This window comes from Salvelinus alpinus, chromosome 21 (genome assembly GCF_045679555.1).
Source record: "Salvelinus alpinus chromosome 21, SLU_Salpinus.1, whole genome shotgun sequence".
Classification (NCBI taxonomy): domain Eukaryota; kingdom Metazoa; phylum Chordata; class Actinopteri; order Salmoniformes; family Salmonidae; genus Salvelinus; species Salvelinus alpinus.
The window spans coordinates 47,057,042-47,081,182 of record NC_092106.1 but is presented as its reverse complement, the minus strand read 5'-3'; the positions used below and the strand labels follow the sequence as shown (position 1 = coordinate 47,081,182).

Genomic DNA, 24,141 nt, shown 5'->3' with positions numbered 1-24,141 from the left:
TAGGGGTTATAACAACAGGTAGTGACTAGGGGTTTATAACAACAGGTAGTGACTAGGGGTTTATAACAACAGTGACTAGGGGTTTATAACAACAGTGACTAGGGGTTAGAACAACAGGTAGTGACTAGGGGTTTATAACAACAGTGACTAGGGGTTTATAACAACAGTGACTAGGGGTTATAACAACAGGTAGTGACTAGGGGGTTAAAACAACAGGTAGTGACTAGGGGTTTATAACAGCAGGTAGTGACTAGGGGTTATAACAACAGGTAGTGACTAGGGGTTATAACAACAGGTAGTGACTAGGGGTTATAACAACAGGTAGTGACTAGGGGTTTATAACAGCAGGTAGTGACTAGGGGTTATAACAACAGGTAGTGACTAGGGGTTATAACAGCAGGTAGTGACTAGGGGTTATAACAACAGGTAGTGACTAGGGGTTTATAACAACAGGTAGTGACTAGGGGGTTATAACAACAGGTAGTGACTAGGGGGTTATAACAACAGGTAGTGACTAGGGGGTTTATAACAACAGGTAGTGACTAGGGGGTTATAACAACAGGTAGTGACTAGGGGGTTTATAACAACAGGTAGTGACTAGGGGGTTATAACAGCAGGTAGTGACTAGGGGTTTATAACAGCAGGTAGTGACTAGGGGTTATAACAACAGGTAGTGACTAGGGGTTATAACAACAGGTAGTGACTAGGGGTTTATAACAACAGGTAGTGACTAGGGGGTTATAACAACAGGCAGTGACTAGGGGTTATAACAACAGGTAGTGACTAGGGGTTATAACAACAGGTAGTGACTAGGGGTTTATAACAACAGGTAGTGACTAGGGGGTTATAACAAGAGGTAGTGACTAGGGGGTTATAACAACAGGCAGTGACTAGGGGTTATAACAACAGGTAGTGACTAGGGGTTATAACAACAGGTAGTGACTAGGGGTTTATAACAACAGGTAGTGACTAGGGGGTTATAACAACAGGTAGTGACTAGGGGTTTATAACAACAGGTAGTGACTAGGGGTTTATAACAACAGGTAGTGACTAGGGGTTATAACAACAGGTAGTGACTAGGGGGTTATAACAACAGGTAGTGACTAGGGGGTTATAACAACAGGTAGTGACTAGGGGGTTATTCAGCAGGCAGTGACTAGGGGGTTATAACAACAGGTAGTGACTAGGGGGTTATAACAACAGGTAGTGACTAGGGGTTTATAACAGCAGGTAGTGACTAGTGGTTTATAACAGCAGGTAGTGACTAGTAGTTTATAACAGGTAGTGACTAAGGTGTTTAGAACCAATGTCCAAAATGTAAGGGGGTCTGCAATGTCCAGCAAAGTTACCAATAGTGATGTGTGTGAATGGCCAAACTGTCGAAATTGATTTTATGATGATAAGACATTGATTATTACAACACAATATGTAAAGTAATGTTATGCATTGTAAATGCATTGCTGTAGCATTTGCTCATTTTCACTGACTGAATTAATAAAATGTTGAATGCTGTGAAATGATCAAATAGCCAAACCAACACTAGGTGGACCACAGTGTGAGTGTGTGTGTGTGTATGTGTGTGGTGTGTGTGTGTGTGTGTGTGTGTGTGTGTGTGTGTGTGTGTGTGTGTGTGTGTGTGTGTGTGTGGTGTGTGTGTGTGTGTGTGTGTGTGTGTGTGTGTGTGTGTGTGTGTGTGTGTGTAAAACACCAATAACACTGGACATTAGAACTGTATACCAGACAGTAACTTGCTCCATATGTGTGAACTGTGTGAACGGGTTTAATTAAGCGATAGATACAGTACACATCCACTGAGTGCAATGGCTTACAGACAGTACAACCACAACCATAGCCCTCACATAGCCCTCACATAGCCCTCACAGAGCCCTCACATAGCCCTCACAGAGCCCTCACAGAGCACTCACATAGCCCTCACAGAGCACTCACATAGCCCTCACATAGCCCTCACAGAGCCCTCACAGAGTCCTCACATAGCCCTCACATAGCCCTCACATAGCCCTCACATAGCCCTCACATAGCCCTCACAGAGCCCTCACAGAGCACTCACATAGCCCTCACATAGCCCTCACAGAGCCCTCACAGAGTCCTCACAGAGCCCTCAAGGAGCCCTCACAGAGCCCTCACATAGCCCTCACAGAGCCCTCACATAGCCCTCACATAGCCCTCACAGAGTCCTCACAGAGCCCTCACAAGGCTCTAACATAGCCCTCACATAGCCCTCACATAGCCCTCACATAGCCCTCACATAGCCCTCACAGAGCCCTCACAGAGCCCTCACAGAGCCCTCACATAGCCCTCACAGAGCCCTCACAGAGCCCTCACAGAGCCCTCACTGAGCCCTCACATAGCCCTCACAGAGCCCTCACAGAGCCCTCACATAGAAACATGAATAAACACAGTAACAGGAAGAGGACATGTTCCCTTTTCAATCTACTAAATCACACTGAAAGGTTGCAGCTGGAGGGGGCTCCAACATCCGTGGTATTCGATACATTATACATATTAGGTATTACACTGAAAACGTAAGTAGTAAAAAGAGTACGTCACCATACACTGTGCTATATAAGAACTTGAAAATACACTCTTAAATGAGACCATATAGGATGAACGACCAATAACAGAGACACACTTATTTCTAGCCAATAACAGAAACACGACATGCCAAGAGAGACAGAACAGAACAGATCAGAACCCAGCCAGGACAGATCAGAACCCAGCCAGAACAGATCAGAACCCAGCCAGAACAGATCAGAACCCAGCCAGAACAGATCAGAACCCAGCCAGGACAGATCAGAACCCAGACAGAACAGATCAGAACCCAGCCAGGACAGATCAGAACCCAGACAGAACAGATCAGAACCCAGCCAGAACAGATCAGAACCCAGCCAGGACAGATCAGAACCCAGACAGAAAAGATCAGAACCCAGCCAGAACAGATCAGAACCCAGCCAGAACAGATCAGAACCCAGCCAGGACAGATCAGAACCCAGACAGAACAGAACCCAGCCAGGACAGATCAGAACCCAGACACAGCAGCAGGACATCAAACAGAACATCAGAGTTTGAGCCAGGTGGTTTCAGCCGAGCCAAAATACAATTATTTTATTTTTTTACTTATTTTCGTTTTATATACCAGATGTTATTAATTTCATTCCACTTATTTTTAATATCGTAAGCAGGAAGGTTGTCCAAAATCCTCAGATCAGAACATGGTCTGGTTTCAGTTCTCAGATCAGAACATGGTCTGGTTTCAGCTCTCAGAACAGAACATGGTCTGGTTTCAGCTCTCAGAACAGAACATGGTCTGGCTTCAGCTCTCAGAACAGAACAGAACATGGTCTGGTTTCAGCTCTCAGAACAGAACATGGTCTGGTTTCAGCTCTCAGAACAGAACAGAACATGGTCTGGTTTCAGCTCTCAGAACAGAACATGGTCTGGTTTCAGCTCTCAGAACAGAACATGGTCTGGTTTCAGCTCTCAGAACAGAACAGAACATGGTCTGGCTTCAGCTCTCAGAACAGAACAGAACATGGTCTGGTTTCAGCTCTCAGAACAGAACAGAACATGGTCTGGCTTCAGCTCTCAGAACAGAACAGAACATGGTCTGGTTTCAGCTCTCAGAACAGAACAGAACATGGTCTGGTTTCAGCACTCAGAACAGAACATGGTCTGGTTTCAGCACTCAGAACAGAACATGGTCTGGCTTCAGCTCTCAGAACAGAACAGAACATGGTCTGGTTTCAGCACTCAGAACAGAACAGAACATGGTCTGGTTTCAGCACTCAGAACAGAACAGAACATGGTCTGGTTTCAGCTCTCAGAACAGAACATGGTCTGGCTTCAGCTCTCAGAACAGATCAGAACATGGTCTGGTTTCAGCTCTCAGAACAGAACAGAACATGGTCTGGCTTCAGCTCTCAGAACAGAACAGAACATGGTCTGGTTTCAGCACTCAGAACAGAACATGGTCTGGTTTCAGCACTCAGAACAGAACATGGTCTGGTTTCAGCTCTCAGAACAGAACAGAACATGGTCTGGTTTCAGCTCTCAGAACAGAACAGAACATGGTCTGGTTTCAGCACTCAGAACAGAACATGGTCTGGTTTCAGCCCTCAGAACAGAACATGGTCTGGTTTCAGCTCTCAGAACAGAACAGAACATGGTCTGGTTTCAGCTCTCAGAACAGAACAGAACATGGTCTGGCTTCAGCTCTCAGAACAGAACAGAACATGGTCTGGCTTCAGCTCTCAGAACAGAACAGAACATGGTCTGGCTTCAGCTCTCAGAACAGAACAGAACATGGTCTGGTTTCAGCACTCAGAACAGAACATGGTCTGGTTTCAGCCCTCAGAACAGAACATGGTCTGGCTTCAGCTCTCAGAACAGAACAGAACATGGTCTGGTTTCAGCCCTCAGAACAGCATGTTAATTAAATTGTGTACAAATACTACACAGAAGAGAGAATACACATGAATATACTTCTGGAATTATATCCAGTCATGCATTATGTAAATTAATACTTTCTGCAGGTGTTTTGATACTCCATCTTTCCATATCCATTACTATCACACACACACACACACACACACACACACACACACACACACACACACACACACACACCACACACACGCACACACACGCACACACACACCACACACACACACACACTAAACACTCATTGGTGTCTTAAAACAGACATGGTCTCTGTCTAGCCACCAGAGTGTTTCCTTGAGGATGGACGGGAGGAGAGTTGGAGAGGCTGGAGTCGTCTGGTGTTGATGGTGGACTCGGACAGTCTGGTCTTGATGGCGGGGAAGGAAAAGGAGTCTGGTAGGCCTTCCAGTCCAGAGCCTGACTCTACTGGACTCTCTGCATACAGAAAAGGACAATGGTAGAAACCATGAGAACAAACATTAGAGTCTCACTCTATACTCTGGACCCAAGTAATACTATTATGGAAATCATGTCTTCCAGAGTCAGAAACCCCTCCCCCTTTACCGTGGATGCCAATCATGTCTTCAAGAATCAGAAACCCCTCCCCCTTTACCGTGGATGACAATCATGTCTTCCAGAATCAGAAACCCCTCCCCCTTTACCGTGGATTCCAATCATGTGTTCCAGAATCAGAAACCCCTCCCCCTTTACCGTGGATGCCAATCATGTCTTCAAGAATCAGAAACCCCTCCCCCTTTACCGTGGATGCCAATCATGTCTTCCAGAATCAGAAACCCCTCCCCCTTTACCGTGGATGCCAATCATGTCTTCCAGAATCAGAAACCCCTCCCCCTTTACCGTGGATGCCAATCATGTCTTCCAGAATCAGAAACCCCTCCCCCTTTACCGTGGATTCCAATCATGTCTTCCAGAATCAGAAACCCCTCCCCCTTTACCGTGGATGCCAATCATGTCTTCCAGAATCAGAAACCCCTCCCCCTTTACCGTGGATTCCAATCATGTCTTCCAGAATCAGAAACCCCTCCCCCTTTACCGTGGATTCCAATCATGTGTTCCAGAATCAAAACTCTCTCTGCCAGGATCTTGAGAGCTTCCCTCAGCTGCTGCACTCCTTCAGCGCCCCCCTGAGAGACAGAGACACACACAGACATACTCCCTCAGCTCCATCCTGAGAGACAGAGACACACACAGACATACTCCCTCAGCTCCATCCTGAGAGACAGAGACACACACAGACATACTCCCTCAGCTCCATCCTGAGAGACAGAGACACACACAGACATACTCCCTCAGCTCCATCCTGAGAGACACACACAGACTCCCTCAGCTCCATCCTGAGAGACACACACAGACTCCCTCAGCTCCATCCTGAGAGACAGAGACACACACAGACATACTCCCTCAGCTCCATCCTGAGAGACACACACAGACTCCCTCAGCTCCATCCTGAGAGACACACACAGACTCCCTCAGCTCCATCCTGAGAGACACACACAGACTCCCTCAGCTCCATCCTGAGAGACACACACAGACTCCCTCAGCTCCATCCTGAGAGACAGAGACACACACAGACATACTCCGGCGCCGGATTACTTCCGGCGCCGAAAAGAGATGGCCGCCTCGCTTCGCGTTCCTTGGAAAATATGCAGTATTTTGTTTTTTTATGTGTTATTTCTTACATCGGTACCCCAGGTAATCTTAGGTTTCATTACATACAGTCGGGAGGAACTACTGAATATACGATTAACGTCAACTCATCATCGTTCCTACCAGGAATATGACTTTCCCGAAACGGATCCAGTGTTTTGCCTTCCACCCAATACAATGGATCTGATCCCAGCCGGCGACCCTGTGCGACGCCGAAAAAGGGGCAAACGAGGCGGTCTCGTGGTCAGGCTTCGGAGACGGGCACATCGCGCTCCACTCCCTAGCATACTACTCGCCAATGTCCAGTCTCTTGACAATAAGGTTGATGAAATCCGAGCACGGGTAGCATTCCAGAGAGACATCAGGGATTGCAACGTGCTCTGCTTCACGGAAACATGGCTAACTCAAGGGACGCTAACGGAGTCGGTGCAGCCAGCTGGTTTCTTCATGCATCGCGCCGACAGAAACAAACATCTTTCCGGTAAGAAGAGGGGCGGGGGGGTATGCCTTATGATTAACGAGAAGTGGTGTGATCATCATAACAACACACAGGAACTCAAGTCATTCTGTTCACCTGATCTAGAACTCCTCACAATCAAATGTCGACCGCATTATCTACCAAGGGAATTCTCTTCAATCATAATCACAGCCGTATATATTCCCCCCCAAGCAGACACATCGATGGCCCTGAACGAACTTTATCTGACTCTTTGTAAACTGGAAACCACACACCCTGAGGCTGCATTCATCGTAGCTGGGGATTTTAACAAGGCTAATCTAAAAACAAAACTCCCTAAATTCTATCAGCATATCGATTGTGCTACCAGGGCTGGGAAAACCCTAGATCATTGTTATACTAATTTCCGCGACGCATATAAGGCCCTCCCCCGCCCCCCTTTCGGAAAAGCTGACCACGACTCCATTTTGTTGATTCCAGCCTACAAACAGAAACTCAAACAACAAGCTCCCGCGCTCAGGTCTGTTCAACGCTGGTCCGACCAATCTGAATCCACGCTTCAAGACTGCTTCGATCACGCGGATTGGAATATGTTCCGCATCGCGTCCAACAACAATATTGACGAATATGCTGATTCGGTGAGCGAGTTCATTAGGAAGTGCATTGACGATGTCGTACCCACAGCAACGATTAAAACATTCCCAAACCAGAAACCGTGGATTGACGGCAGCATTCGCGTGAAACTGAAAGCGCGAACCACTGCTTTTAACCAGGGCAAGGTGACCGGAAGCATGACCGAATACAAACAGTGTAGCTATTCTCTCCGCAAGGCAATCAAACAGGCTAAGTCCCAGTACAGAGACAAAATCGAGTCGCAATTCAACAGCTCAGACACAAGAGGTATGTGGCAGGGTCTACAGTCAATCACGGATTACAAAAAGAAAACCAGCCCCGTCGCGGACCAGGATGTCTTGCTCCCAGACAGGCTAAACAACTTTTTTGCCCGCTTTGAGGACAATACAGTGCCACTGACACGGCCCCCTACCAAAACCTGCGGGCTCTCCTTCACTGCAGCCGAGGTGAGTAAAACATTTAAACGTGTTAACCCTCGCAAGGCTGCAGGCCCAGACGGCATTCCCAGCCGCGTCCTCAGAGCATGCGCAGACCAGCTGGCTGGTGTGTTTACGGACATATTCAATCAATCCTTATCCCAGTCTGCTGTTCCCACATGCTTCAAGAGGGCCACCATTGTTCCTGTTCCCAAGAAAGCTAAGGTAACTGAGCTAAACGACTACCGCCCCGTAGCACTCACTTCCGTCATCATGAAGTGCTTTGAGAGACTAGTCAAGGACCATATCACCTCCACCCTACCGGACACCCTAGACCCACTCCAATTTGCTTACCGACCCAATAGGTCCACAGACGACGCAATCGCAACCACACTGCACACTGCCCTAACCCATCTGGACAAGAGGAATACCCATGTGAGAATGCTGTTCATCGATTACAGCTCAGCATTTAACACCATAGTACCCTCCAAACTCGTCATCAAGCTCGAGACCCTGGGTCTCGACCCCGCCCTGTGCAACTGGGTCCTGGACTTCCTGACGGGCCGCCCCCAGGTGGTGAGGGTAGGTAACAACATCTCCACCCCGCTGATCCTCAACACTGGGGCCCCACAAGGGTGCGTTCTGAGCCCTCTCCTGTACTCCCTGTTCACCCACGACTGCGTGGCCATGCACGCCTCCAACTCAATCATCAAGTTTGCGGATGACACTACAGTGGTAGGCTTGATTACCAACAACGACGAGACGGCCTACAGGGAGGAGGTGAGGGCCCTCGGAGTGTGGTGTCAGGAAAATAACCTCACACTCAACGTCAACAAAACAAAGGAGATGATTGTGGACTTCAGGAAACAGCAGAGGGAGCACCCCCCTATCCACATCGACGGGTCAGTAGTGGAGAAGGTGGAAAGTTTTAAGTTCCTCGGTGTACACATCACGGACAAACTGAATTGGTCCACCCACACAGACAGCGTTGTGAAGAAGGCGCAGCAGCGCCTCTTCAACCTCAGGAGGCTGAAGAAATTCGGCTTGTCACATAAAGCACTCACAAACTTCTACAGATGCACAATCGAGAGCATCCTGTCGGGCTGTATCACCGCCTGGTACGGCAACTGCTCCGCCCACAACCGTAAGGCTCTCCAGAGGGTAGTGAGGTCTGCAGAACGCATCACCAGGGGCAAACTACCTGCCCTCCAGGACACCTACACCACCCGATGTCACAGGAAGGCCATAAAGATCATCAAGGACAACAACCACCCAAGCCACTGCCTGTTCACCCCGCTATCATCCAGAAGGCGAGGTCAGTACAGGTGCATCAAAGCAGGGACCGAGAGACTGAAAAACAGCTTCTATCTCAAGGCCATCAGACTGTTAAACAGCCACCACTAACATTTAGCGGCCGCTGCCAACATACTGACTCAACTCCAGCCACTTTAAAAATGGGAATTGATGGAAATTATGTAAAAATGTACCACTAGCCACTTTAAACAATGCCACTTAATATAATGTTTACATACCCTACATTACCCATCTCATATGTATATACTGTACTCTATATCATCTACTGCATCTTGCCATCTTTATGTAATACATGTACCACTAGCCACTTTAAACTATGCCACTTTATGTTTACATACCCTACAGTACTCATCTCATATGTATATACCGTACTCTATACCATCTACTGCATCTGCCATGCCGTTCTGTACCACCACTCATTCATATATCTTTATGTACATATTCTTTATCCCTTTACACTTTGTGTGTGTGTGTAAGGTAGTAGTTGTGGAATTGTTAGGTTAGATTACTTGTTGGTTATTACTGCATTGTCGGAACTAGAAGCACAAGCATTTCGCTACACTCGCATTAACATCTGCTAACCATGTGTATGTGACTAATAAAATTTGATTTGATTTGATTTGAGCTCCATCCTGAGAGACACACACAGACTCCCTCAGCTCCATCCTGAGAGACAGAGACACACACAGACATACTCCCTCAGCGCCAGACAGACAGACAGAGACAGACAGATACAGACACTCCTTCAGCGCCCCCCTGAGAGACAGACAGAGACACACACAGACATACTCCCTCAGCTCCATCCTGAGAGACAGAGACACACACAGACATACTCCCTCAGCTCCATCCTGAGAGACAGAGACACACACAGACATACTCCCTCAGCTCCATCCTGAGAGACAGACAGAGACAGACAGAGACAGACAGAGACACACACAGACAGGCACTCCCTCAGCTCCCCCCTGAGAGACAGACAGACAGAGACAGGCACTCCCTCAGCGCCCCCCTGAGAGACAGACAGAGACAGAGAGACAGAGAGACAGAGAGACAGACAGACAGAGACAGACAGACAGACAGACAGACAGACAGACAGACAGACAGACAGACAGAGACAGACAGAGACAGAGACAGACAGACAGACAGACAGACAGACAGACAGACAGACAGACAGACAGACAGACAGACAGAGACAGGCACTCCCTCAGCTCCCCCCTGAGAGACAGATACAGACAGAGACAGACAGACAGACAGACAGAGACAGGCACTCCCTCAGCTCCCCCCTGAGAGACAGAGACAGACATACTCCCTCAGCTCCCCCCTGAGACAGACAGACACTCCCTCAGCTCCCCCCTGAGACAGACAGACACTCCCTCAGCTCCCCCCTGAGACAGACAGATACCCCCTCAGCTCCCCCCCCCAGACAGACAGACAGACAGACAGACAGACAGACAGACAGACAGACAGACAGAGACAGGCACTCCCTCAGCCCCCCCCCTGAGAGACAGACAGATACATAAACTCCCTCAGCCCCCCCTGAGAGACAGACAGATACATAAACTCCCTCAGCTCTTTTTTTATTTTTTTTAATTTATTTTTCACCTTTATTTAACCAGGTAGGCTAGTTGAGAACAAGTTCTCATTTGCAACTGCGACCTGGCCAAGATAAAGCATAGCAGTGTGAACAGACAACACAGAGTTACACATGGAGTAAACAATAAACAAGTCAATAACATGGTAGAAAAAAAAGAGAATCTATATACAATGTGTGCAAAAGGCATGAGGTAGGCAATAAATCGAATAATTACAATTTAGCAGATTAACACTGGAGTGATAAATCATCAGATGATCATGTGCAAGAAGAGATACTGGTGTGCAAAAGAGCAGAAAAGTAAATAAATAAAAGCAGTATGGGGGGTGAGGTAGGTAAATTGGGTGGGTAGTTTACAGATGGACTATGTACAGCTGCAGCGATCGGTTAGCTGCTCGGATAGCAGATTTTTAAAGTTGTTGAGGGAGATAAAAGTCTCCAACTTCAGAGATTTTTGCAATTCGTTCCAGTCGCAGGCAGCAGAGAACTGGAAGGAAAGGCGTCCAAATGAGGTTTTGGCTTTAGGGATGATCAGTGAGATACACCTGCTGGAGCGCGTGCTGCGGGTGGGTGTAGCCATCGTGACCAGTGAACTGAGATAAGGCGGCACTTTACCTAGCATAGCCTTGTAGATGACCTGGAGCCAGTGGGTCTGACGACGAACATGTAGCGAGGGCCAGCCGACTAGGGCATACAGGTCGCAGTGGTGGGTCGTATAAGGTGCTTTAGTAACAAAACGAATGGCACTGTGATAAACTGCATCCAGTTTGCTGAGTAGAGTATTGGAAGCTATTTTGTAGATGACATCGCCGAAGTCGAGGATCGGTAGGATAGTCAGTTTTACTAGGGTAAGTTTGGCGGCGTGAGTGAAGGAGGCTTTGTTGCGGAATAGAAAGCCGATTCTTGATTTGATTTTGGATTGGAGATGTTTGATATGAGTCTGGAAGGAGAGTTTGCAGTCTAGCCAGACACCTAGGTACTTATAGATGTCCGCATATTCTAGGTCGGAACCGTCCAGGGTGGTGATGCTAGTCGGGCGTGCGGGTGCAGGCAGCGAACGGTTGAAAAGCATGCATTTGGTTTTACTAGCGTTTAAGAGCAGTTGGAGGCCACGGAAGGAGTGTTGTATGGCATTGAAGCTCGTTTGGAGGTTAGATAGCACAGTGTCCAAGGAAGGGCCGGAAGTATATAGAATGGTGTCGTCTGCGTAGAGGTGGATCAGGGAATCGCCCGCAGCAAGAGCAACATCATTGATGTATACAGAGAAAAGAGTCGGCCCGAGAATTGAACCCTGTGGTACCCCCATAGAGACTGCCAGAGGACCGGACAACATGCCCTCCGATTTGACACACTGAACTCTGTCTGCAAAGTAGTTGGTGAACCAGGTAAGGCAGTCATTAGAAAAACCGAGGCTACTGAGTCTGCCGATAAGAATATGGTGATTGACAGAGTCGAAAGCCTTGGCCAGGTCGATGAAGACGGCTGCACAGTAATGTCTTTTATCGATGGCGGTTATGATATCGTTTAGTACCTTGAGCGTGGCTGAGGTGCACCCGTGACCGGCTCGGAAACCGGATTGCACAGCGGAGAAGGTACGGTGGGATTCGAGATGGTCAGTGATCTGTTTGTTGACTTGGCTTTCGAAGACCTTAGATAGGCAGGGCAGGATGGATATAGGTCTGTAACAGTTTGGGTCCAGGGTGTCTCCCCCTTTGAAGAGGGGGATGACCGCGGCAGCTTTCCAATCCTTGGGGATCTCAGATGATACGAAGGAGAGGTTGAACAGGCTGGTAATAGGGGGTGCGACAATGGCGGCGGACAGTTTCAGAAATAGGGGGTCCAGATTGTCAAGCCCAGCTGATTTGTATGGGTCCAGGTTTTCCAGCTCTTTCAGAACATCTGCTATCTGGATATGGGTAAAGGAGAAGCTGGGGAGGCTTGGGCGAGTAGCAGCGGGGGGGGGCGGGGCTGTTGGCCAAGGTTGGAGTCGCCAGGAGGAAGGCATGGCCAGGCATTGAGAAATGTTTGTTGAAGTTTTCGATTATCACGGACTTATCAGTGGTGACCGTGTTACCTAGCCTCAGTGCAGTGGGCAGCTGGGAGGAGGTGCTCTTGTTTTCCATGGACTTTACAGTATCCCAGAACTTTTTGGAGTTAGAGCTACAGGATGCAAATTTCTGCTTGAAAAAGCTGGCCTTTGCTTTCCTGACTGACTGCGTGTATTGGTTCCTGACTTCCCTGAACAGTTGCATATCGCGGGGGCTCTTCGATGCTATTGCAGTTCGCCACAGGATGTTTTTGTGCTGGTCGAGGGCAGTCAGGTCTGGAGTGAACCAAGGGCTATATCTGTTCTTGGTTCTGCATTTTTTGAACGGAGCATGCTTGTCTAATATGGTGAGGAAGTAACTTTTAAAGAATGACCAGGCATCCTCAACTGACGGGATGAGGTCAATATCCTTCCAGGGTACCCGGGCCAGGTCGATTAGAAAGGCCTGCTCGCAGAAGTGTTTTAGGGAGCGTTTGACAGTGATGAGGGGTGGTCGTTTGACCGCGGACCCGTGGCGGATACAGGCAATGAGGCAGTGATCGCTGAGATCTTGATTGAAGACAGCAGAGGTGTATTTGGAGGGCAGGTTGGTCAGGATAATGTCTATTAGGGTGCCCATGTTTACGGATTTAGGGTTGTACCTGGTGGGTTCCTTGATGATTTGTGTGAGATTGAGGGCATCAAGCTTGGATTGTAGGACTGCCGGGGTGTTAAGCATATCCCAGTTTAGGTCACCTAACAGAACAAACTCTGAAGCTAGATGGGGAGCGATCAATTCACAGATGGTGTCCAGGGCACAGCTGGGAGCTGAGGGGGGTCGGTAGCAGGCGGCAACAGTGAGAGACTTATTTCTGGAGAGATTAATTTTTAAAATTAGAAGTTCGAACTGTTTGGGCATAGACCTGGAAAGTATGACAGAACTTTGCAGGCTATCTCTGCAGTAGATTGCAACTCCTCCCCCTTTGGCAGTTCTATCTTGACGGAAAGTGTTATAGTTGGGTATGGAAATCCCAGAATTTTTGGTGGCCTTCCTAAGCCAGGATTCGGACACGGCAAGGACATCAGGGTTGGCAGAGTGTGCTAAAGCGGTGAGTAAGGCAAACTTAGGGAGGAGGCTTCTGATGTTGACATGCATGAGGCCAAGGCTTTTTCGATCACAGAAGTCAACAAATGAGGGTGACTGGGGACATGCAGGGCCTGGGTTTACCTCCACATCACCCGAGGAACAGAGGAGTAGTAGGATGAGGGTGCGGCTAAAGGCTATCAAAACTGGTCGCCTAGAGCGTTGGGGACAAAGAATAAAAGGAGCAGATTTATGGGCGTGGTAGAATAGATTCTGGGCATAATGTGCAGACAGGGGTATGGTGGGGCACGGGTACAGCGGAGGCAAGCCCAGGCACTGGGTGATGATAAGAGAGGTTGTATCTCTGGACATGCTGGTCTCAATGGGTGAGGTCACCGCATGTGTGGGGGGTGGGACAAAGGAGGTATCAGAGGTACGGAGAGTGGAACTACGGGGTCCATTGCAAACCAAAACAATGATAATGATAACTAGCCTGAACAACAGTATGCAAGGCATATTGATATTTGAGAGAGACATACAATAAGGCATAAAGTGATTGCAGGTCTTGATTGGGAGAGCTAGCTAAAACAACAGGTAAGATAACAGCAGCAATAACAGGGTGCTAGTCTAACACAGCAACAACAGGTAAAAATGGCGACGACTAGGCAGAGAGGGTCGGATTAACTACACACAGATCCTGAGTTAAAGCACAGAGCCGACAGATAAAACACAAATAAACAGAATGGAGTACCGTGAATTAATGGACAGTCAAGCAGGCATCAGCTATGTAGCCAAGTGATCATAGTGTCCAGGGGGCAGCCGTAGATGGAGCAGGGAGGCCTCCACTAAGCTAGCACGCGGCGTTTAAAGTTAGTAGCCCGGGGGGTGGTCTGCTCAGACGGAGGGGGTCTGCTCAGACGTGGTCGTGTCGACAGAGAATCCAAGCCGGATGGCGATGGCGAAAGAGAGGTTGTGAATTGTAGAATTGTGTTTGCTAACTGGTGCTAGCTTCGTGGCAGTGGCGCTAGCTGCGCTAGCTGCAAGCTAGCTGTGAGGATCAGAAGTAGTGGCTCAGGGATTACGGCAGGAATCCGGCGTTGTTGTCGAGAGACAGTCCGATGCTGGTAAATTGGTGAGTAATATCCAGGCTAATAACAGGGCTGGTGTCTGGGCAGAAGGTAAAGCTGCTAGCAGCGGCAAAAAATGGCTAAATTAGCTTGTAGCTGATTTAGACCAGTTGTGATGGATTGGCAGGGCTCTGTGTCGGCAAAAAAAGGTCCAGTCCAATTGGCAAAAGAGGTATTGTAGCCCAAGAATTCGCTGGTAGACCTCTTCGGCTAGCCGGCAGATGGGCCTAGCTCGAGGCTAGCTCAAGCCTAACTGGTGCTTGCTTCGGGACAGAGGTGTTAGCCAGTAGTAGCCACTCGGTTGCAGCTAGCTAGCTGTGATGATACGGTGTAATTGTCCAGAGCTTGCGTCAGGAATCCGGTGATGTGGTAGAGAAAAAGCAGTCCTATATGCTCTGGGTTGATATCGCGCTTGCAGACTGGCAGGTATTGGCCCGAGCTGAAGCTGGCTGTGTCCGAGTTAAGGGTGAAGACCGCAGCAGTGGCTAACTGACTACTAGCTAGTAGCTAGTTATCTGGCTAGCTTCTGATTGGGGTTACGGTTCTAAAGTATAAAAAATAGCAGGTCCGTACCACATTGGGTGAGGCGGAATATAGGAATGTATATTCAGTTCCTAGATGGAAAGTGAAATTAAAATATATACGAAATGTATACGAAAAATACGAGGACTATTTACACGGGACAAGACAAGACAAACACACGTCCGACTGCTACGCCATCTTGGATATCTGTCTGTCTCCCCTGAGACAGACAGATACTCCCTCAGCTCCCCCCCTAAGAGACAGACAGACACTCCCTCAGCTCTCCCCTGAGACAGACAGACACTCCCTCAGCTCCCCCCTGAGAGACACTCCCTCAGCTCTCCCCTGAGACAGACAGATACTCCCTCAGCTCCCCCCCTAAGAGACAGACAGACACTCCCTCAGCTCCCCCCCTGAGAGACAGACAGATACATAAACTCCCTCAGCTCCCCCCTGAGAGACAGACAGATACATAAACTCCCTCAGCTCCCCCCTGAGAGACACTCCCTCAGCTCCCCCCTGAGAGACAGACAGATACATAAACTCCCTCAGCTCCCCCCCTAAGAGACAAACAGACACTCCCTCAGCTCCCCCCCTGAGAGACAGACAGATACATAAACTCCCTCAGCTCCCCCATGAGAGACACTCCCTCAGCTCCCCCCTGAGAGACAGACAGATACATAAACTCCCTCAGCTCCCCCCTGAGACAGACAGATACTCCCTCAGCTCCCCCCCTAAGAGACAAACAGACACTCCCTCAGCTCCCCCCCTGAGAGACAGACAGATACATAAACTCCCTCAGCCCCCCCCTGAGAGACAGACAGATACATAAACTCCCTCAGCTCCCCCGTGAGAGACACTCCCTCAGCTCCCCCCCTGAGAGACAGACAGATACATAAACTCCCTCAGCTCCCCCCCTAAGAGACACCCCCTCAGCTCCCCCCCTGAGAGACAGACAGATACATAAACTCCCTCAGCCCCCCCCCCTGAGAGACAGACAGATACATAAACTCCCTCAGCTCCCCCCCCTAAGAGACACTCCCTCAGCTCCCCCCCCTGAGAGACAGACAGATACATAAACTCCCTCAGGCCCCCCCCTGAGAGACAGACAGATACATAAACTCCCTCAGCTCCCCCCCTAAGAGACACTCCCTCAGCTCCCCCCCTGAGAGACAGACAGATACATAAACTCCCTCAGCCCCCCCCTGAGAGACACTCCCTCAGCTCCCCCCCTAAGAGACAAACAGACACTCCCTCAGGCCCCCCCTGAGAGACAGACAGACACTCCCTCAGCTCCCCCCTGAGAGACAAACAGACACTCCCTCAGCCCCCCCCCTGAGAGACAGACAGACACTCCCTCAGCTCCCCCCTGAGAGACAGACAGATACTCCCTCAGCTCCCCCCTGAGAGACAAACAGACACTCCCTCAGCCCCCCCCCCCCCCGAGAGACAGACAGATACAGACACTCCCTCAGCTCCCCCCTAAGAGACAGACAGACACTCCCTCAGCCCCCCCCCCCTGAGAGACAGACAGAGACAGACACTCCCTCAGCTCCCCCCCTAAGAGACAGACAGATACTCCCTCAGCTCCCCCTGAGAGACAGACAGATACAGACACTCCCTCAGCCCCCCCCCCCTGAGAGACAGACAGATACAGATACTCCCTCAGCTCCCCCCTGAGAGACAGACAGATACAGACACTCCCTCAGCCCCCCCCCCCCTGAGAGACAGACAGATACAGACACTCCCTCAGCTCCCCCTGAGAGACAAACAGACACTCCCTCAGCCCCCCCTGAGAGACAGACAGACACTCCCTCAGCTCCCCCCTGAGAGACAGACAGACACTCCCTCAGCTCCCCCCTGAGAGACAGACAGATACAGACACTCCCTCAGCCCCCCCCCCCTGAGAGACAGACAGATACAGACACTCCCTCAGCTCCCCCTGAGAGACAAACAGACACTCCCTCAGCCCCCCCCGAGAGACAGACAGACACTCCCTCAGCTCCCCCCTGAGAGACAAACAGACACTCCCTCAGCCCCCCCCCTGAGAGACAGACAGACACTCCCTCAGCTCCCCCCTGAGAGACAGACAGATGCTCCCTCAGCTCCCCCCTGAGAGACAGACAGATACTCCCTCAGCTCCCCCCTGAGAGACAGACAGATACTCCCTCAGCTCCCCCCTGAGAGACAAACAGTGAAGCCGTATATTAAAATCTACTGATGTCCAATACTGTGCATACCTCAGGCAAACCCTCTCCTGGCTCCCCCTTCTGCCCAGACTGCCCCTGTCAACACATTGACACATACATTATCAACACAGAGGCAACACACACAGACTACCTAGAATACACAGAACATGTGAGTGTGGTGTGAAATACTATGTGCAAGACTAGGAGGTCAAATACATGTGTGTGTTTGTTTATGTGTGTGTGCCTGTGTTCACACACGTGTTGCCTGCAATGAGTGAACAGCCTTGCCGTACTCACAGGCTGGCCGTGCTTCCCTGGTAATCCCGAAGGGCCCTGATGAGAGGGGAGGGAGGGGGAGAGAGAGAGACAGAGAGAGAGAGAGAGACACACACACGTGGATCAGAGACAGACAGATACTCCCTCAGCTCCCCCCTGAGAGACAGACAGATACAGACACTCCCTCAGCTCCCCCCCTGAGAGACAGACAGATACTCCCTCAGCTCCCCCCTGAGAGACAGACAGTGAAGCCGTATATTAAAATCTACTGATGTCCAATGAGAGAGAGAGAGAGAGAGAGAGAGAGAGAGAGAGAGAGAGAGAGAGAGAGAGAGAGAGAGAGAGAGAGAGAGAGAGAGAGAGAGAGAGAGAGAGAGAGAGAGAGAGAGAGAGAGAGAGATCAGAGAGATCAGAGAGAGAGAGAGAGAGATCAGAGATCAGAGATCAGAGGCCTTGGATGTATTACTGTCTAAACCCTCAGCATCTTCCTGCAGTGCAAGCAGACAGTGTCACACCTGAGCGGTCTGTTTGATGTTCTCAGCAACGGGTCTACCTGGTCACGTATGGGTTGACCCTCTGTTCTTGAATCACAGCAGATGAAGGGGATCAGGCTGACTGAGACTTTACTGTTGTGATCAGTGAGCTCTGACCAGGGCTGTAGGCTGATTAATTATGGCTGACTGAGATTTACTGTTGTGATCAGTGAGCTCTAACCAGGGCCATAGGCTGATTAATTATGGCTGAATGAGACTACTGTTGTGATCAGTGAGCTCTGACCAGGGCTGTAGGCTGATTAATTATGGCTGACTGAGACTTTACTGTTGTGATCAGTGAGCTCTGACCAGGGCTGTAGGCTGATTAATTATGGCTGAATGAGACTACTGTTGTGATCAGTGAGCTCTGACCAGGGCTGTAGGCTGATTAATTATGGCTGACTGAGACTACTGTTGTGATCAGTGAGCTCTGACCAGGGCTGTAGGCTGATTAATTATGACTGACTGAGACTACTGTTGTGATCAGTGAGCTCTGACCAGGGCTGTAGGCTGATTAATTATGGCTGACTGCGACTTTACTGTTGTGATCAGTGAGCTCTGACCAGGGCCGTAGGCTGATTAATTATGACTGACTGAGACTTTACTGTTGTGATCAGTGAGCTCTGACCAGGGCCGTAGGCTGATTAATTATGACTGACTGAGACTTTACTGTTGTGATCAGTGAGCTCTGACCAGGGCTGTAGGCTGATTAATTATGACTGACTGAGACTTTACTATTGTGATCAGTGAGCTCTGACCAGGGCTGTAGGCTGATTAATTATGACTGACTGAGACTTTGCTGTTGTGATCAGTGAGCTCTGACCAGGGCTGTAGGCTGATTAATTATGGCTGAATGAGACTGTTGTGATCAGTGAGCTCTGACCAGGGCCGTAGGCTGATTAATTATGGCTGACTGAGACTTTACTGTTGTGATCAGTGAGCTCTGACCAGGGCTGTAGGCTGATTAATTATGGCTGAATGAGACTGTTGTGATCAGTGAGCTCTGACCAGGGCTGTAGGCTGATTAATTATGGGTCAGCACAGCAGCACAGACTGTACGGCTGAGTCCTAAATTGCAGACTATTCCCTATATAGTCCACTAATGTTGACCAGCACCTGATTAAAAATAGTGCACTCTGTAGGGGACAGGGTTCCATTTGGGAGGATCCCTTAGTATTTGAACAGCAGGTCTTTGAAGCCTGTCTACCTCCTGATCAAACAGATGTCTTGTGCACAATGGAACAAAGACACTGTGGAAACAGACCCTCTGAACCTTTCGTAGCGAATGAATTACAAAGCAGTCCAGTGTTTTCGTACGAGAACATTAGGGGGTAACATTTTTCCTCACCCTCTCCCCTGCGTCTCCTTTAGGACCGGGATTCCCAGCGTTGCCTTGGACGCCTCCCTCTGCCTGCAACACACAAACAGAGCGACATTTCAGACACCTCCCTCACATAGCCAGGCTCACACTGCCCTGACCTTGACCATAGTAACATCTCTACTATGTAATGTTGACCTTGACCATAGTAACATCTCTGCTATGTAATGTTGACCCTGACCTTGACCATAGTAACATCTCTACTATGTAATGTTGTCCTTGACCATAGTAACATCTCTGCTATGTAATGTTGACCCTGACCGTCACCATAGTAACATCTCTGCTATGTAATGTTGACCTGACCTTGACCATAGTAACATCTCTGCTATGTAATGTTGACCTGACCTTGACCATAGTAACATCTCTGCTATGTAATGTTGACCTGACCTTGACCATAGTAACATCTCTGCTATGTAATGTTGACCCTGACCTTGACCATAGTAACATCTCTACTATGTAATGTTGACCCTGACCTTGACCATAGTAACATCTATGCTATGTAATGTTGACCCTGACCGTCACCATAGTAACATCTCTACTATGTAATGTTGACCCTGACCTTGACCATAGTAACATCTCTGCTATGTAATGTTGACCCTGACCGTCACCATAGTAACATCTCTACTATGTAATGTTGACCTGACCTTGACCATAGTAACATGTCTGCTATGTAATGTTGACCCTGACCGTCACCATAGTAACATCTCTACTATGTAATGTTGACCTGACCTTGACCATAGTAACATGTCTGCTATGTAATGTTGACCCTGACCGTCACCATAGTAACATCTCTACTATGTAATGTTGACCTGACCTTGACCATAGTAACATGTCTGCTATGTAATGTTGACCTTGACCTTCACCATAGTAACATCTCTACTATGTAATGTTGACCTTGACCTTGACCATAGTAACATCTCTGCTATGTAATGTTGACCCTGACCGTCACCATAGTAACATCTCTGCTATGTAATGTTGACCTGACCTTGACCATAGTAACATCTCTACTATGTAATGTTGACCTGACCTTGACCACAGTAACATCTCTGCTATGTAATGTTGACCTGACCTTGACCATAGTAACATCTCTGCTATGTAATGTTGACCCTGACCTTGACCATAGTAACATGTCTGCTATGTAATGTTGACCCTGACCTTGACCATAGTAACATCTCTGCTATGTAATGTTGACCTTGACCATAGTAACATGTCTGCTATGTAATGTTGACCCTGACCTTGACCATAGTAACATCTCTGCTATGTAATGTTGACCCTGACCGTCACCATAGTAACATCTCTACTATGTAATGTTGACCCTGACCTTGACCATAGTAACATCTCTACTATGTAATGTTGACCCTGACCTTGACCATAGTAACATCTATGCTATGTAATGTTGACCCTGACCGTCACCATAGTAACATCTCTACTATGTAATGTTGACCCTGACCTTGACCATAGTAACATCTCTGCTATGTAATGTTGACCCTGACCGTCACCATAGTAACATCTCTACTATGTAATGTTGACCCTGACCGTGACCATAGTAACATCTCTGCTATGTAATGTTGACCCTGACCTTGACCATAGTAACATCTCTACTATGTAATGTTGACCCTGACCTTGACCATAGTAACATCTCTGCTATGTAATGTTGACCCTGACCTTGACCATAGTAACATCTCTGCTATGTAATGTTGACCTGACCGTCACCATAGTAACATCTCTACTATGTAATGTTGACCCTGACCTTGACCATAGTAACATCTCTGCTATGTAATGTTGACCTGACCTTGACCATAGTAACATCTCTGCTATGTAATGTTGACCCTGACCGTCACCATAGTAACATCTCTACTATGTAATGTTGACCCTGACCTTGACCATAGTAACATCTCTGCTATGTAATGTTGACCTTGACCATAGTAACATGTCTGCTATGTAATGTTGACCCTGACCTTGACCATAGTAACATCTCTGCTATGTAATGTTGACCCTGACCGTCACCATAGTAACATCTCTACTATGTAATGTTGACCCTGACCTTGACCATAGTAACATCTCTACTATGTAATGTTGACCCTGACCTTGACCATAGTAACATCTATGCTATGTAATGTTGACCCTGACCGTCACCATAGTAACATCTCTACTATGTAATGTTGACCCTGACCTTGACCATAGTAACATCTCTGCTATGTAATGTTGACCCTGACCGTCACCATAGTAACATCTCTACTATGTAATGTTGACCCTGACCGTGACCATAGTAACATCTCTGCTATGTAATGTTGACCCTGACCTTGACCATAGTAACATCTCTACTATGTAATGTTGACCCTGACCTTGACCATAGTAACATCTCTGCTATGTAATGTTGACCCTGACCTTGACCATAGTAACATCTCTGCTATGTAATGTTGACCTGACCGTCACCATAGTAACATCTCTACTATGTAATGTTGACCCTGACCTTGACCATAGTAACATCTCTGCTATGTAATGTTGACCTGACCTTGACCATAGTAACATCTCTGCTATGTAATGTTGACCTGACCTTGACCATAGTAACATCTCTGCTATGTAATGTTGACCCTGACCTTGACCATAGTAACATCTCTGCTATGTAATGTTGACCCTGACCGTCACCATAGTAACATCTCTACTATGTAATGTTGACCTGACCTTGACCATAGTAACATGTCTGCTATGTAATGTTGACCCTGACCGTCACCATAGTAACATCTCTACTATGTAATGTTGACCTGACCTTGACCATAGTAACATCTCTGCTATGTAATGTTGACCCTGACCGTCACCATAGTAACATCTCTACTATGTAATGTTGACCTGACCTTGACCATAGTAACATCTCTGCTGTGTAATGTTGACCCTGACCTTGACCATAGTAACATCTCTGCTATGTAATGTTGACCTTGACCATAGTAACATGTCTGCTATGTAATGTTGACCCTGACCTTGACCATAGTAACATCTCTGCTATGTAATGTTGACCCTGACCTTGACCATAGTAACATCTCTGCTATGTAATGTTGACCTTGACCATAGTAACATGTCTGCTATGTAATGTTGACCCTGACCTTGACCATAGTAACATCTCTGCTATGTAATGTTGACCCTGACCTTGACCATAGTAACATCTCTACTATGTAATGTTGACCTGACCTTGACCATAGTAACATCTCTGCTATGTAATGTTGACCTTGACCATAGTAACATGTCTGCTATGTAATGTTGACCCTGACCTTGACCATAGTAACATCTATGCTATGTAATGTTGACCCTGACCTTGACCATAGTAACATCTCTGCTATGTAATGTTGACCCTGACCTTGACCATAGTAACATCTCTGCTATGTAATGTTGACCCTGACCTTGACCATAGTAACATCTATGCTATGTAATGTTGACCCTGACCTTGACCATAGTAACATCTCTACTATGTAATGTTGACCCTGACCTTGACCATAGTAACATTTCTGCTATGTAATGTTGACCTGACCTTGCCCATAGTAACATCTCTGATATGTAATGTTGACCTTGACCATAGTAACATGTCTGCTATGTAATGTTGACCCTGACCGTGACCATAGTAACATCTCTGCTATGTAATGTTGACCCTGACCTTGACCATAGTAACATCTATGCTATGTAATGTTGACCCTGACCTTGACCATAGTAACATCTCTGCTATGTAATGTTGACCCTGACCATCACCATAGTAACATCTCTACTATGTAATGTTGACCCTGACCTTGACCATAGTAACATCTCTACTATGTAATGTTGACCTGACCTTGACCATAGTAACATTTCTGCTATGTAATGTTGACCTGACCTTGACCATAGTAACATGTCTGCTATGTAATGTTGACCCTGACCTTGACCATAGTAACATCTCTGCTATGTAATGTTGACCTGACCTTGACCATAGTAACATCTCTGCTATGTAATGTTGACCCTGACCTTGACCATAGTAACATGTCTGCTATGTAATGTTGACCTGACCTTGACCATAGTAACATCTCTGCTATGTAATGTTGACCTGACCTTGACCATAGTAACATCTCTGCTATGTAATGTTGAACCTGACCGTCACCATAGTAACATCTCTACTATGTAATGTTGACCTGACCTTGACCATAGTAACATGTCTGCTATGTAATGTTGACCCTGACCGTCACCATAGTAACATCTCTACTATGTAATGTTGACCTGACCTTGACCATAGTAACATGTCTGCTATGTAATGTTGACCTTGACCGTCACCATAGTAACATCTCTACTATGTAATGTTGACCTTGACCTTGACCATAGTAACATCTCTGCTATGTAATGTTGACCCTGACCGTCACCATAGTAACATCTCTGCTATGTAATGTTGACCTGACCTTGACCATAGTAACATCTCTACTATGTAATGTTGACCTGACCTTGACCACAGTAACATC

General features: G+C 47.8%; 1 protein-coding gene across 4 annotated transcripts in view; it reads right to left on the bottom strand.

Annotated features, from left to right (window-relative positions):
* Window positions 1–1,762: 1,762 nt before the first annotated feature.
* Window positions 1,763–24,141, bottom strand: part of LOC139548388 (collagen alpha-1(XXVI) chain-like) — a 64,652-nt gene continuing 42,273 nt past the window's right edge. For 2 of the 4 annotated variants that reach the window (XM_071358054.1, XM_071358055.1), the window contains exons 10-14: window positions 19,640–19,702; window positions 17,780–17,815; window positions 17,534–17,578; window positions 5,513–5,603; window positions 1,763–4,893 (exon numbers count right to left, since the gene is read on the bottom strand). In XM_071358054.1, coding sequence (XP_071214155.1) covers window positions 4,733–4,893; window positions 5,513–5,603; window positions 17,534–17,578; window positions 17,780–17,815; window positions 19,640–19,702 — 396 coding nt within the window. In that variant the 3' untranslated portion in view covers window positions 1,763–4,732. Of the gene's footprint in view, window positions 4,894–5,512; window positions 5,604–9,630; window positions 9,703–17,533; window positions 17,579–17,779; window positions 17,816–19,639; window positions 19,703–24,141 lie in introns of those variants that run through there. The other 2 variants (XM_071358056.1, XM_071358057.1) reach the window with 2 other exon arrangements.